Below are 16,005 nucleotides of genomic sequence, written 5' to 3'. Positions count from 1 at the left end.
GCTATATTCTGCAAAATCACATTTTATATTTGAAACGTAAACCATTGTTTAGGATTTAGAATGTGACATACTGAAGACAATGGACAAAAGGTATCAGGGGTTTGGATAGAAATGAAAAACTCATACATACAGTGCTCCAAGAACTGAATAGGCAAGCAGGTGGTCTGGTTCTGAGAGTTAGAAAAAGTGCTTTCTTCCTAATGTAACTGTAATGTACTTTTCCCTGTAAGAGTACTTAAACTAATGAAGGACCTTGAAGTATATTTCTATGTGTGGGCTGAACAAGCACTATGTAAGGATCGCTCTGCCTAGCCACCCTGTCTGAGCATGTGCTTAACTGCTGCACTCCTGTTCCGCTTGGTACAGCCCTGCAATGTTGTGGTGACCTTGAGCTTCAACCAGAAGATGCAGCAAATTGATTCCGTCTCATGCGTCCAAAACAACAGATTTACTGTCTGTTCTAGACACACATGAGATCTGAGCAACCATCCCCTATGCAAGGAGTGGGAAACCATTTTGTAGGGCCACAATTTTTCATTTTGTCTTCTCTAAATAACCCACATTGTAATTTTTTTTTAGATTGATATATACTTGACATCAAAGGACAAGTGACCATCCTCTTAATATGGTTTTCATTCTGTGACTGACCTGTTGAAGAACACAAAATGACAACGCTCCCACTCGATCCAATAAACCTTTCGTGCACAAATTCTTTAATTATTGAGAGAATCTACCTTCTATGGGTTGTCAAGCCCATGCATGATGGCCCCAAATTGCTGAGCATCTTCACACACATGTGCATGTGCTAATCAAGCTAATTATTCATGTGATTGATTAGGAGTGGATTGAAAAAAAAAATGCCCAGAAAATGCCTGAATCTCCAAGATACAATTGTCTACAGTATGCCTGCCCCTTTGTAGACATAGGGGCAAAGTGCCATAGAACAGTATAAGGGTTTAATTAAGTTAATGCAGAAACAGCCTTGTGTATCTTTCCCTTAAGGCAATGATGTCATCTGACTTGCCAAGCTTGTGAGGCAGCATTGTTTTTTATGGCTGTTGTCAATGATAATATCAATGACAATGAAAAATAAAAGGTATCATTTCATAAACACAGCATGCATCCTTATATAAAACACAGATACACCAGGCTGGACTCTGTACAAGATATTGCATTGTATACTGTCCTGATCAAATGTTCAAAGTAAGTTCAACGATTTCTGGGAATTGCTAGTTATGAATGCTTGGGCCTTTTTCACTTGATGACAGATTATTATCATATTTCTTACTCACTGTTACTGAATAAGCAGTTTTAGTACTGTTGTAACCTACCCAGATAGTAGATGACTTCATAGCTTTCTTCATATGTGACCATCTATGTTAAACATTATACAACATTATACATTGCCCCTCAGTCAATAAATGAAATGTGTAATGACATAATTATTCGATTTTCTATTTGCTTGTTTGATGTGATTAGGCAATATGACTTTCGTAATCTTTCACAATAAAATAATCTCATCTGCTGATGCAATTCAAGTAAAGAACCTTAACCTCCAGTGCAACACTAGTGTCCTACAACCATCAGGTCACAAGTTCCATAAAACTGCCTGGCTCACCTGGAACCTGACTGGCCTACCACTTACATTACAGACAGGAGCTATACGAGATTTTGAGAGCAGTATTGTAAACACAGACCCCCTGACTGCGTAGTGTCAGCGCGACCTGGTGATGGTTTGCTCCGATCTGTCTTTCACCACCCTCCCATTTCTTTACAAGAAGAGGCAGCTGTTTACGCAGGGCCACCCGGCTCCCCATGACAGCGGCTGTTTAGCAGCCAATTAGTTGGCGGCAATGAAAACTAATTTGCAAAAAGGGGGAAGGAATAGTGCTGGGACCAGCAGCCTTCCTCATACACAGAGAGCTGCATGAGAGTGTGTGTGTGTGTGTGTGTGTGTGTGTGTGTGTGTGTGTGTGTGTGTGTGTGTGGGTGTGTGTGTGCGTGTGGGTGTGGGTGTGTGTTGTTGGGTGGGGGGGGGGGGGTAGAGGATGATGTCATTGTGGCAATCCAAACACTAGCTCAGCGCTCATTGTATGAAGAGGTCTGGCTTTCCGCTTGGTTACTCCCCGCAGCTACCCTGGAAAGGCAGAGAAAGGCAGGACGATGCATACGGTTACCGTGACACTGTGTCAGTCTGCCCCTGCTAAGATCTGGCCCTTCCTCTCAGCGTCAGCCACCTGCACCCTTTAATTTCACCATCAGCTCGGGAAATAAACCAACCACTTCAAGAGTGAAAAAAGGAAAAATCAAACAAGCAAGAGAGGGGAAAGAGTCAGATTAATGACATGCAAATTAACAGCCCTAACACTGCTGGATAGGTGCAAATGATCTATTAGTAACTGTGTATTAGGTGCTACATTTTCATGATGCGGTCATTTGCGGGATTTATTTTCTCCTAGCTGAGCGTATGCAGTGAGTGGAACTCAATACACATCACATGACCAGTGAATGACTTCACTACTGGCCGGTCACCAGGTGTGAGTTTCATTGTGCGCAGGCCACACTCTGCGTGGTGATGACACCAACAGACTGATTCGTCACTTAGCTATCTGCTGTCAGGTGTGCGCAGGTGCTTTGGCTAACACAACATTGCTCTGCATCACTTAAAACTTGTGAGGATCATACATTATTGTAGATTGTAATGTCTGCATAATATTAGTCACATGACCTAACACTTACTACTATTGGTGAAATAACACAAATGTCTGTGATGCCTTTTATGTGTACCCCTATGTTAGCCTGTCCACTATTTTCAAGGAGTCTCTCAGCCACCTTTTCCTGGGGTCAGGTGGTTATTTTCCAGTTTTTTCCAATTGGCCTGACGTTTTTCTGTTTTTTTTTCCTCTGGAAAATCCAGTATGCTACTTGTATAGCTCTTTGTGACCATCTGAATTGTAAAACTGTGCTACAGCCTTGACTTCACTTGAGAAGATAAAGTCAGGTGCCACAAATTTCATATAAATAAATTAACTAATTAGTTAATGGATGAGGTGAAATCAAGCCCATCAATGATTTGCCTTCCAGATAATTTTCAGTGATCCCTGCAGTGAAAAATTGTGATACACTAAACATGAATTACCAAGTTACTTTTCCGAAATGATTAATCACATAGAACAGTGTGAACTTTTGCTATCGTCAGCCCTCAAGCCACAAGCTGTGCACTAACCACACACATCCTTCATAAAATCCCCTGCAAACACACCAAGTTGGACGCTGGCCAAGATAATATAAACATAGATAATATATAGATAATAGTTATTGGGCCTTTTTCACTTAACGTGATCTCATTAGATTTATAAATATTACACACTACAACAAACATAAATGCTTCAATTGTAAACTCATAGGAGTGCAGATGGCAACTACCTCTTGGCTTACAATTTATCAGCTTATGTTTAAAATTGTACATGATCCTTGAAAACATAATTACATGTGCACTGAATCCCATGTAGATAAGTGAATTATTTGCCTATTCAAACAAGTTATGCTTTTAAAGTGTTTTATTGCCCTGAACCCCATAAACTTCTGCTACTGGAGGCCTTCAAGCAATGAGAGATACATCAACCAATGATCGCTGTTGCTGTTCAGCAGAGTTCCCCATACAACATGACTGCCGTCTGTGCCTGGAGGTTCGCCCGGACATGTACCTGTGGGGGAATTCCCCGCCTATAGAGAAGGCGTGCCCGATCGGCCAAGGGTCTCGAGATAAACTGTCATTTCCAGCCGATTAAGCAACTCGTAAGAAAGCCCAGTGTCCAGACTACACACAGATGCCAGGTGGTCACAATAGTCGCCGTCACATGTTGCACAGCGAAGGTCAAAGGGCGTCCCGGGGATTCCCATGAAGTGTTTAAATGATAGCAATTTCTGCAAGGCCCACGACTGGTTTTAAATTAACAATCAAACTGATTGTTCTTGCTTGAGGTGCTCGGCGTGTAAATAAATGCACATTATTTTAAATTGAATTTTAAAAATTAGTATTTTATTTCGGCATTCTTCATTTCAAATAAAGGCGATTTTAATCGTAATGACAACATATTACCTGAATCCAGACTGACGTAAGACCTAATATTAACACCACCAGCAATGCAACGACTGAGCAAATACTGGAAATCCTATTTTGAGTCTAATGACAACCCGCAGTTTGGAATTATTTGGGATTATGGATATATTTTTTCTAATAGGATTCTAATGTTTACCATTATATGGTCTAATCCCTGATTATAATCCACTCATGTCCAAATTTGTCATGCAGATGCGTGCAGGGGGTGTTGGCCATGTCTTTATCACGTTTATTAAATAACACTATATGGTTATCAATTTAATTCAGTGGTAGCGGTCTACGTAAATCCGAACAAAACATTAAGTAAAAGAATACGGAAACCACTTCAAAATATCGATCAAAATGTCGCGGTTTTCTTCTTGTAAAAGGACCATGTAAGCGTTTTAGTATTTGGTGATCATAACGCATTACAATAAATTACACATTTAATATTTACGGGAGGGGGGACGGGTTAATGTAGTACTGTTAATACTAACCTATTCAGTTGGTGCGAAAAAGTCAGTCTTGCTAGATAGATAGGCTATAGGAAAGATACCGATTAGGCTACTAAACGTCTGTGCGCCCTCAGACTGAATTTATTATTTGAAGAGTATAAATATAGGAACCATGAAATTGAAGGACGCTACAAGAGACTGGCAACAAATACGTATCATAGAGATACGTGCTTTGCGCATTTGTCTTCAACTAAGAAGTGGCAATGCATTTATACGTTTAATGCATAGGCCTAATGACGTAACTTATATCTGTCATTTATGTGGATGTTGTCAAATCATTAAGTAGGTTAAAGAACAAATCACGTGATAATGCCTGGCATGCCACCTGTGCGAATATTTGCACGCACCTTTCCATTTTTGTAATGGTATTCCCCTGGGATTTAACGACGCAAGGGGTTAGATCCATGAGTCATAGGAAGAGACAGAGCGTAACCTTTCCGTTCCACCAATATCAGCGTTTGAATAGCGCTTGCACGGAATCACCACACAAACGCAAACCAGGAAACCCCCCCAAATGTGCAAATAGCCCAAATATACTTTACATTAGATACCTGAGCTACCGGCTACACTTGTCATTCTCAGATAGCCACGTGCAGAAAGAAACCAATTGTAGGCCTACCGTAAATTATCTGACCACAGTGACTTAACTCAGGTTAATAAGCTAATATCTCGTTTATGGCGTGGCCAATGCGACTCACATGAACGAGAAATTGGCACTATATCAAAAAAAAAAAAAAAACAAATCTATAAATGTGTTAAAAACCCAAAACAAACAGTAGCAGAACCACAGGGGACAGTTGGCAGACACCACTTGGCAAGATGTTGAGCAAGTTAAACAAACAGACCTGAACAGAGGATCCGCAAAATGGCATTTAAACATGCATTACAATTCACATTCACATTCAAATAAAGATATCAGTTATGATAATAAGAATTTAGCCATACCACAACGCATAGGCTATTTATAGTTTTCTAAGGTATGCTGTAAGAGGTGTGACATTATACACACATCTTAAATTAAACAATAGGCTACTGTATGCGAAGTCTTACAACACCTACTAATGAGCCAATCTATGAAGTCGAGGAACATTAGCCTATCTATTCAAAAGGCAAAGCAGCTGCAAGCGTGCACAGAGCAGTTACTTGTCATGACAAGAGAAGGGCATCCCTATGCCACAATACTTTGTGGCTGGTTGTGTTGACAAGCACTTTCTGCTACTTGCCCCACAGACTACGTGACATTGCACTTGTAGAAATAACTTGTAGAAAGTACTACAAGCAACGAAAAGTAGCAGTGTAAATTTCGCGAGATCCCGCTGTTTGCATTGTTTGCGTAGACAGCTGTTAGCGGTTTACAACAACCGCACAGGAAATGGGGGCGAGGGAAGGGGGCAAGAGAAGGCGAAAGGATTCCTGCGCAGTCTTGTCTGAAAGAAGCGGCCAGTGCGCTGTGCAGGCTGCGCATCTTTACTCGAAGTGCATGTCAGGACTTGTCAGACACGAAGAGGGCGTGGCGAAAGGAGCATAGCCGCGGGAGTGAAAGCTGAGCGGGATCACAACTGCGAAGCAGTTTCAGCGGTGATCAACGAGAGGACTGTGCCTCTGATAGCGAAACCCTTTAAGCGAAACAACGATTTCATCCTTTAATTCGGCGTCATTCATCGGCACTGCATTATCAGCTTTCTTGGAGGTATTCACTGGCATACTGTTCACAGAGCGATAACGATGTCCCGCGAGTGGACTTACAAGCAAGGACACTAGCTAGCTTTCTGCATACGACCTCTAATGACAAGGAGCCATCAACATTACCTAAACTTTCGACTGCTGTCCTGTGATAACGAAGCGTCAACAAAGGCAGGTGAGTTTATGTCCATCAACAGCATCGACAACACTTTTAGCTAGCCAGCGGTCTAGCCACGATTGATAGCCCTGTGCGGTTGACAGTGTAATTTTGAAGTAACCTCGACAACTGACCGCAAGCTATCTTACTGGCCAAAGTCTGCATCAGTTTTATATGGAAATAATTGGCATCATGTAATGTGTTGCTTAACATTCAGCCGAGTTCATCCGATCACTGTTATAGCTGTGTGGCAAAGGCTATGAGCCAGAGTTGCGGACAGTTTGAGATGCAGTGGATTGCTCCTCCTGACACAACTCGGCAAGCGGTGGGAGCTCGAATGGTGTTTTGGTTGGCGATGTTTTTCATTTTGGTGATATAGTGTAACTAAACTTTTCTGTAAGAGGAGTCTGAAAGAACACGCTGTGCCGCTGTTGATGACATTGTATATATATATTTTTTTTAACGTAGAAAGAGAGCGTCAGCTATCCAGCGTATATTTATAAGGATGTCTCTTTAATGGTAATCTCTACGGTGTTTTCCTTCTCTGGATACATATGAGCGTTTGTTCCCTTGTGTTTTAGTGCGTTGACCTTTGGTCAGTTAGCTAGCTAGCTAGCTGCAGGGACGGTGGTTACACGGTCGAGATGGACTTGTTTTCACATCACGCTCTTTCTTCAGTAGCCGCATAACCGATAGCTTGGCGTACCTCGCTCTTAAAAGTGGGCATCTGCAGATGAGTCAAAGCAAGGTTTTGTAAGAAAGTGAATCTTTTCCAGAATCTAACACGAGGAAAATAGATAGCAATGGAAGCTGCTAACGTATATACGCGAAATATGACACGTATGGAGAAATGTAGCCTATGCTAAATTGTACGCAAAATGTAGCTATTTGTATTTTACTACACATTAGTTTATTAATTTGCATTTGACAAGGTATTGCAAGAGAGACAGGGATGTTGCTTATATTGTACATCGCAAAACAATATTTAGCTTTCAGATTGATACTGTTTGACTTCATTTTTTTTACTTTATGTCTCGACTGAACTAGCTAGCTAACTTCTCAATTAAGTTCTTATATTTGATACAATGACATAGCAACATGTTATCTATCACTGTGCAAAGATGTTCGCGGGAACGTTATGTGTCAACTGCAAAGATAAAAATGTCAAAACACAGTTCGACCCCGCTGGACAGAACGAACTTTTACGCTAACGACATGGTCAAGACAGCGGACCTCCACACAATTTCACAAGCTATAACTTGTGAAATATCAGAATAGACATTCATGAAATCGTTATGAAATATATTTAATTCCATACTTAGTGTTTTTTTTCCATGCAGACCTGTTTCCATTCCTTACAGTAGCAAACTTTAAAAACCAATCTGATAAGGTTGTCTGTGTTGCAACATGGAAATTTGGGTGCACTTAAGCCCTCGTAGCAGAACCTAAGAAGGCGCTGGAATTTACCGCTTGTATCATGGAGAAATTGTGAAAGAGGCACGCCGCCGCTGTCAGGCTTGTTATTGTGCGGCTGAATGGGGTGTGTTCGGGTGGGCTAGCCAGAGTGTGTCAGCTCGCTGCTGCCACGGATTTGTTTACAAACAACCCCTCGAGCACGAGGGTGCACATCGCTGCCATCTAGCGGCCGCGCGGAACACAGGTTGATGGGTCAAACCCGGAATAATGGAAAAAAAAGAAACAATGTTTTGAAATGCATCGCTTTGATTTAATTCGCTGCATATATAATAATACGGGATTTTGCGGTGTTTCCACGGGGCGGTATAATGATGGGATTCAGGTGGTATCCATACGTTGGCAGAGAAAATCCCAAGAGCAACCATGCAATTACAGATAAACGTGGATTGTAGATTTGGCATGTTGAAGGATGCCATTATCGAAACTTTAATTTCAGTACTCAGTATATATTAATGCAGTACAGCATTGTTGCAGTATATTGTTCATATCTTAAAAGTAAACAAAGCAAAATTCCTTTGGGGTCCACTGGGGGGGCACACATTTTGCATCAGCATCTTCCAGTTCCATCCTTAGGTTGCCTTACTGATAATCTACTTACTGATAATAGATAGATGAACCGTTTTGAAATCTCTGATTGACCCAATAGAGTGTGTGTGTGACCATTGGCTGCAGTATGTGTGGTCACGCTCTGCTATGTGTGCGCCCCCCTCAGGCTGCATCTGGCATGGCGCGCCCTCAGACGGACGGCGGGGTGGACGGCAGCGGGCAGGCGGGCCGGCAGAGCTGCCGGATGGAGGCCCTGCGGCCGGATGCCCTGCGGCAGGACGCCTGGCCCCGGGGCGGCCTTCACGTCCCGCAGCCGGGCTACCCGCCCTGCCACCCCCGCCGCGACACCGCCACCCAGACCGCCCCCAGTGCGGCGGCCCTCGTCCCCCGCGTGCCGCCCGCCCCCGTGCCCAGCGCGCCCCCCTCAGCGCGTGAAGACATCCCCGTGAGACATACTGCAGGTGAGCTGCGGGACCGTCCCGAAGGGCCAGGTAGTCCCAGCCCGTTCTCGAATCTGTAAGCCTTTTCCTCGAGTGTTCTGGTGCAAACGGATTGCAAAACACGGAAGATGTCAGCCAAGCAGATGGATTATAATTATAATAATTACAGATATTAGTGTGAAGTGGGAGGAACGGTGCTGGAGATGTGAGGTGAGACTGTTCCCAGTCTCAGTGGAGCGCATTTGGTTTAATTCATCCTGCCAAAGGGTGGCTAGTCGGCGAATGGATAATAGAAAAAATTGCTCAGAGTCTTCTTTTAAATGAACATGGGGCAAGTGAACTAGAACCCTCCAGGCAGCCACAAGGAGACAGTGAGTTCTGGTATGGAGAGTAACCATGGAGATAGACTTTGGGAGTGAGAAGAAGAGCTGTGTTTCTTGGTTCAGGTTGTTCAGGGACTTGGTGTGCCCGCAGCCAGATGCTATCGCAGAAGAAGACAATATATCATGAAGAACAGTGTGTGCAGGCTGTGGAGTTGTGCACCCATGAACCAGCTCTTTCTCTCTCTGTCTGTTTCTCTGGCTGCCTTCCAAGAGCTGTGGCTGCAGCATGTCATGACTTGTCCCCGTCTGTGACTTCCCACAGAGCCAGCCCCCACTGCCCCCAGCCCTGGGCGCTCAGCACAGCGCGGTCCCGCCATTTGCGCTGGATGCGGCGGTCCCCGGCACATTCACCCCTCTCGCTTCCTTTCTCCTGTTTTTTCCGCCTTTGCCGCCTTCCTGTGTTTTGCTTCTCTCCTTCCCTCTTTCCTCCCTAGTTCCCTGCCTCCCATTGCCTGCCCGGGCTGACAGATCCCTCCCCCTCCTCAGCCCGTCTGTCCTATCGCAGCCCACCTCTGCTTTTCCTCAGCCAATGGGTGAATTCTGTTGCTGGCAGTGCCGGGCCACAGTTACCCTGGCAACAAGCCAGTGCTTCCCTGCTTTCTCTCCCTTTCCCGCTCTCTCTCTCTGGCTCCAAAGTCACCTGCACCTCTAGGATCAGCAGATCTTCAGGACCTTGCCATGTTGTTATGGTAGAGTTAATAGGTCTTACTGAAGAACTGCAGTGATGAAGAAAACTGTTTTTGTGTAATGCGCAGTTTTGCATGGACCTATTTAATGCAGTATGTATCGTTGCAGAAAATAATGGCACAGCTATGGCATTTGTTGCTTTTATTTTTGCAGAGAACAAATCCAATTCAATTATTACACGTTATCTATACAAAATCCAACATTCAATACAAAAATGAATGAGCCGTAAAATACAACAGGACGTTTTCTTGAACCCGTGGACTCTGATTGAAATGATGGCCAGTGGAAATGATGTTTAGAAATACTAAGTTCACTTAATGGGTGATGAATGTCCATGCAATACCAAATGGAGACTGTGCACATTCTTAACCCAAAGCTAAGTGTTCTGAAAAAACGCATCTCTTCAACATGAGGACAACGTGAAGATAATGTCCAAACAGCATCCTCTGCCGTCATACAGATTCATTAAACCAACATGAGTGCATCCCCACATGACAGCGAGCGCAAACGCATACATTCTAGACTAATTAAGCAGATTAAGAGATTACTATCAAACTTTGAGAGGGGAAAAAACGGGCTGAGCAACAACAACAACAACAACAACAGCGGGCCTCCCGCCTCCCGAGATTTTAGGCTCGGGTTTATGTCTCTGTCTGACTCCTGGTGGTGCGGCACTCAGGTTACTGTGATTTTTGGGTAAAGGGGCGGGGGGGGCTGGGGGGTTTAAATGGCGGGGCCGCTAAGTAGCCGACCCGCCTCGGTAAGCACCAGGATGGAAGGTGTTAAAACGGGTCAGTGGCCGCCCAGACGGCCGCAGTACTCTCCTAGACTCTTAAGAGCCTTAAAGAGGCACAGAGAAAAGATGGGAGTTTTTGGGTGGGGGAGGGTGGGGGGGCAGGGTAGGCCCGCTGCATTGGGCCGGGGTACCTGCAAGGGTAAATAACTGGGCACGGGTTAGAGTGCTTCTGAACCCATCTGGCCTGTCTGGTCTGAGCTGCTGCTATGGTGTGGCTCTTTAACAAGACGTGGTCTGTCCACATGCAGGTTCAGAGGGAGAGCTGGGGACCGGCGTGGAGAGGCCGTGCGACGGGCAGCCTCTGCCAGACCTGCTGCCCCAGAGACAGCACCCCCTTGAGGAGAACGAGGAGAACGGCGCTGCCGGTGGCGACCCTGAGCTGGATGACGAGGTGTCCGGGAGGGTGGCCGACCAGCTGAGGGTTATCGGGGACGAGATGAACGCCATGCTCCTTCAAAGAAGGGTAAGGGGACTGATAGTTTTGTGTGTGTGTGTGTATGCGTGTGTGTGCTGTGGCCTCCTGGACTGGCAGGAGAGCCTTCAGCTGCGGGTGTGCAGTGTGTGTGTGTGTAGCGGCTGAGACTGAGTTTCCAGTTGTGGGTGAACTCACTCCCCCCTCTCCCCCTCCCTCCCTCCCTCTCAGCTGTATCGCGTGAGGAGCCGTCATGGCAGCCGAGGGAGTAAACACAGGCTAATCTCCTCCCCCCCCACCCTTCCCCCCCCGTCCAGACAAACACAGCTGACGTCACTGTTCCGCTCTCGCTTGCTTGCTCGCTCACTTGCTCACACTCCTGCCCAGTCTGACATTATGCCACTGTACACATAGTAAAAAAAAAAAACAACTCAGCGGCAAACACTACATTTCTCTCACGCACACTCACACAGAGACGCTCAAGCATGTCCATCGGCGCACGCACATTATGGACGAAAGCAGCCGAAACACTTCCGAAACGCGCTCAAAGCACAGACGGACGCTCAAGCACAGACACGCGCCATTGCACGTGTGTATACAGACATGCGTCCCCCCCACCCCCACCCCCCTCCCGCCCCGTAACGAAAACAGCACCGCTCTCAGGAGCCGCCGCGAGCGGGAGAGAATGCTGGCGATCAGATTGCCGCTCTGTGCAGGCACGCTCCCCGTGTCTCCGCCCCGTACCCTCAGTGACCCGCAGGAGCTTCCTGGAGCTGCTGACGGCGCGGCTCCCGGCTTTGGTACACTCTGTCTCTCTCTCTCCCTGTGACAGGAGCATTCTGGGAAATGTGTTTGTTTAGAAGCCAGCAACACAAAAAAAAAAAAGAAGCACAGGGACTTCCTCTCTCTGGCTGACTGCAATTTTGGTCTTGCCAGAAACATAACCATAAAACCCCTTTCCCCCTGCAGTTTCCCTCCTTCATCCCCTGTCTTAGCAAGGGTCTGTCTTAAGACGCTGTACTGCAGTTCCTCTGTGTCTGTCTGTCCATTTTTCTCACTCTAGCTGTCTTTGTGCAGTTTGTCTCTGTTCACCCCACTTTTTAAATGTGTTTTCGTCGTCTCTCCCTCTCCCCGCCTGTCTCTCTTCTTCATTTGCAGCGTGCTTCTAGGTTGTGTCTGTTTCGCACCCCCTCTGTCTCTCTCCCTCTCCCATGCTGCTGTCTGTGTCTCTGTCTGTGACTGTCTGGGCCCCGTCTGCCTCTCGCACTGTCTCCGCGCTCGTTTCGTGCCACGGCGCGGGGCTATTTTTAGAGGTTGACTCACAGCAGCTGTTGGCGGGCGACAGTCTCCCGACTCCCGCTCGCAGACACTGTCTGTCTGAGTACGCCCATCCCCGCCCCGCAGCAATAAACACAAACACACGTGTGGACACACGCGTGCACAAACACACACACACACACACACACACACACACACACACACACACCTGTCTGAGTGGATGGCTCAGCCGGTCTGTGCCTGCTTTGGACTGTTTGTTTTGCGTGTGGTCAAGCGGAGTTTCAGGTGACAAGTTTGGAAAAGTACTGCAATACTGTACTAATGGCAGGCACTCGCTGGGGCATTGTATCTGAATGTAAACAAGCTGCTAACCTACCAGACAATTAAGTTCAGCTGGAAACTTCCAAAGCAGGCCCTAAGGACTGCGCTAGCACAAACGGCCACCAGGGGGAGTTTTGAATGCATTCGCCACCTTTAATCTCTCTTCTCTTTTTCTCTCCCTGCTTTAGAATGCTGCCCAGCAGTTGCAAGACTGGAGGGGACTCTGCTGGGGGCTGTTCACCCTGATCACGGACACCCTCAGCACTCTTTATCTACGCAGGCACAGATAAACAGACTTTTTGGGGGTGGGGAAGAAGGCCTCAGTGCCCCCCCCAGAGGACAGTGTGGACAGTGTTGGACTAGAGCAAATCCGCTGGACCGGATGGCCTTTTTGTAGATTTTGTACAGCGTTTTCTATTTCTGCAGAGCTTTTTCGTTTTGGTGTAATGTTTGTGGGGGAAGTGTGTGGCGGTCCATTCCTGTATATGTGTGCGTGTGTGTTTGTGTGAAAGAGAAACGTGAAGCTCTCTTTCCGCGGACCTGGCGCCAGAATGTGTACGTGTTCCTGATCCATGGAAAGCTTGTTGCTGTGAAGCCCCCCTTTGCGGGTCACTGGGCTGCCAACTCGTGGTGACGTACTTCCTGTTTCACAGTTCCACCAGCATTCCTGTTGGTCGACAGGGGCCCTGCCCTCTCTCCCCCCATTGGATGCTCAGCACTCAAGAGGCTTGGTCACCCTCATTTCCTCTGGTGCCCAGTCGTCTTCACCCTGTTCTGGAGAGGCTCCTGTTCTTAGGATGGGTCTTTCTGGTTTCAATCCCAGAAGGCCACGCTCCTGCCGAGCCAGCCTATCTCCTATCAGGTGTTTGCTTCACCGTGCGGGGGAAGTGACCTGCTGTGATAACAGCGTTTCCCACGGCGCCCAGCCAGTCCCGCATACCAGCGGGGCCTGTTTTAATACGGGGGACACATCTATCTCGGTGGGGGGAGGGGAGGCCAGCTGCCTTCCAACTCAGATGTGTTTATATTTATATTTTGTACGGACTTCCTTAAACGTTTGAGAGCATTTCGGCGTATGCTGCGCCCCTTCCCCTCTCCGAGGACCAAATGCCTTGACCAGCGGTGGACAATCCGCTCCGGGTGCATGGGGGTCCGAAATAGCGTGATGACGTACATACCTGTACATACACATTTCGCATGGACCGCAGCGCGACCACGCTCAATCCAGTGGGCCGCTGCTCATGGTCATGTTTCTGGGCCATGCCTCGTAGGTTGTAAAAAAAAAAAAAAAGCATTACCACATTCAAAGATCTGCCAACAGTGTCGATAGCTGTAGTGAAATTATTTGTATAGTTGGGACAGTAGCAAAGGGAAGGGACCTAATGAGAATGGCTTGGTGTTTCTCAGACTCTCAGTGACAGTTAATTATTGTTTAAATACTGCAGCGGGAGTTTGCAGTTTTTCTTTTACAACTTCAAAAAATGCACTATGAGTTTTTTTTTATTATTGTTGTTCTGGACCAACAGTTGCAAGCACTGTAACACAACACCTGGCTGATGTAAATGGGTTTACAGTGGGTTGTTGAAGATTCTGTATGTCAGCTCAGATTTCCTGGTGTATTTCTCGTTCAAACCAATGACAGAATCCCCTGCTTTGACCCGACCATCCACCCATAAGGGGTTAAATGACTTCCTTTAGGAGCTTTTAACATCAACCACATCATTTTATGATTTTTCAATGGTTATTCACAACAACAACTCCCAAGTCAAAACGACACGAATTGAAAGCCCATTTTGATTTGCATAAAATGTAAGAACAAATGTACGATAATTAAGTTATTATTTTTTAATTTCAGTGAAACAGTGATTTAAAGTATTTTTTTGAGGTCAGTTACATGGTTTCCTTTTTAAACTGGGAGTGGTAGGGGTGGGAGAAGGCCACATTGTCTCATTTATAGGATGCGCTTGGATTCCACTGGCCTGCCGTCCAAAAGCTTTCACATCATAAGACTGAAGGAAGTTGTTACAACAGTGTGTGCGGTAACACTGCCAGAGCCAATGGGCCTTAAATGATTTTATTTCCTGTGTGGAGATGTATTTGGAACAATCCAGGAAGGCCAGTGGATATAGAGTATCGAGGGAAATCCAGGGTGCTTGCACTTAGGCGCCACACAATGAAATAACTGAGCCACTCTTTTCCCTTCACATGTACATGAATGAGATCCAGTAAATGTAGCGTGGGAGATATGTAATATTTAATATCTACTGTCTCCCAGATTGTGGTATTAAGTACTGAAGGAACTTAGGCCGCTGTCTTAAGTTGAAAAGTATAGATTGAAAACAGCACGTCAAGGTGCAGATGCGGTCAGAGAAAATGTTGAAGTTCAAGAACAGAGGGCTTTGGAACTAATACCGTTTCTCTGTTGGGAAGTTGAATCCGACAAAAGTAATCTCTCAAGAGACTGTTTTTTTCCCCCAAGGTTCATATCTGTGCTGTTGAAATAGAGATATTGCTTTTTGCAGTGCCTGTCTTGTAGCAGCTACACAATCAAACTTGAGATTTATCAAGGTGCTGGGGGGTAAAACTGGATCCAGTTCTCTTACCGGAGTTCCTGTGTTGTCGTTGCTATATTTCTAATACAGCCTTGTAGCCACAGATGTGTTGAACTGTGTTCTGTTAAAGGAGGTTTTTTTTTAAATAAATTTGTACCTGTAAAAAATTGATTCTTCTGTGGTCCAAGACCTTGAGCGAATTCTACAACCACTTTTCCTGGAGTGTCTCCATGGGGTTTTTTGAGCACAGTGGTCCACTTCCTGTGGGGACCCTCCAACTTCCTGTGGTGTTCTGGTCTGCAGTCTCCAATGCACTCTCTCTCTCTCTCTCCCCGAGGGATCAGCCTTACTGTATTGTAAAGTAATGCTGTGTCTGTGATCTAAAGCAGTGTTTCTCAATCCTACTCCTGGCGGCCCACTGTCCTGCATCTTCTGTCTACCCTTGCTCTCCCTACCTGACTGAACTCATCAGTGGCATGTTTGATTAGCTGAGCACACCTGATTTAATCAAGCAGCAAGGTTAGATAGAAGATACGCAGGACAATGGGGCCTCCAGGAGTCGGATTGAGAGACACTGATCTAAAGCTGTGTACATTTGCTACTTGACATTTTCTATGTGAATTTTCTATGTGAATTTTTGTATATTTTTTTTCCTTT

General features: G+C 45.8%; 1 protein-coding gene across 1 annotated transcript; it reads left to right on the top strand.

Moving 5' to 3' along the window:
* Nucleotides 1-6,175: 6,175 nt before the first annotated feature.
* On the top strand, nucleotides 6,176-15,515 carry bbc3 (BCL2 binding component 3). The gene is made up of 4 exons (XM_036536596.1): nucleotides 6,176-6,475; nucleotides 8,646-8,940; nucleotides 11,013-11,248; nucleotides 12,985-15,515. Exons 2-4 carry the CDS (start codon nucleotides 8,658-8,660, stop codon nucleotides 13,084-13,086), a joined length of 621 nt encoding a protein of 206 aa, XP_036392489.1. The 5' UTR covers nucleotides 6,176-6,475; nucleotides 8,646-8,657; the 3' UTR covers nucleotides 13,087-15,515.
* The last annotated feature ends 490 nt before the right edge of the window (nucleotides 15,516-16,005 follow it).

Source organism: Megalops cyprinoides, chromosome 9 (assembly GCF_013368585.1).
Source record: "Megalops cyprinoides isolate fMegCyp1 chromosome 9, fMegCyp1.pri, whole genome shotgun sequence".
Classification (NCBI taxonomy): Eukaryota; Metazoa; Chordata; class Actinopteri; order Elopiformes; family Megalopidae; genus Megalops; species Megalops cyprinoides.
The sequence above is the reverse complement of the archived record's forward strand: the minus strand, read 5'-3'. Positions and strand labels throughout refer to the sequence as shown.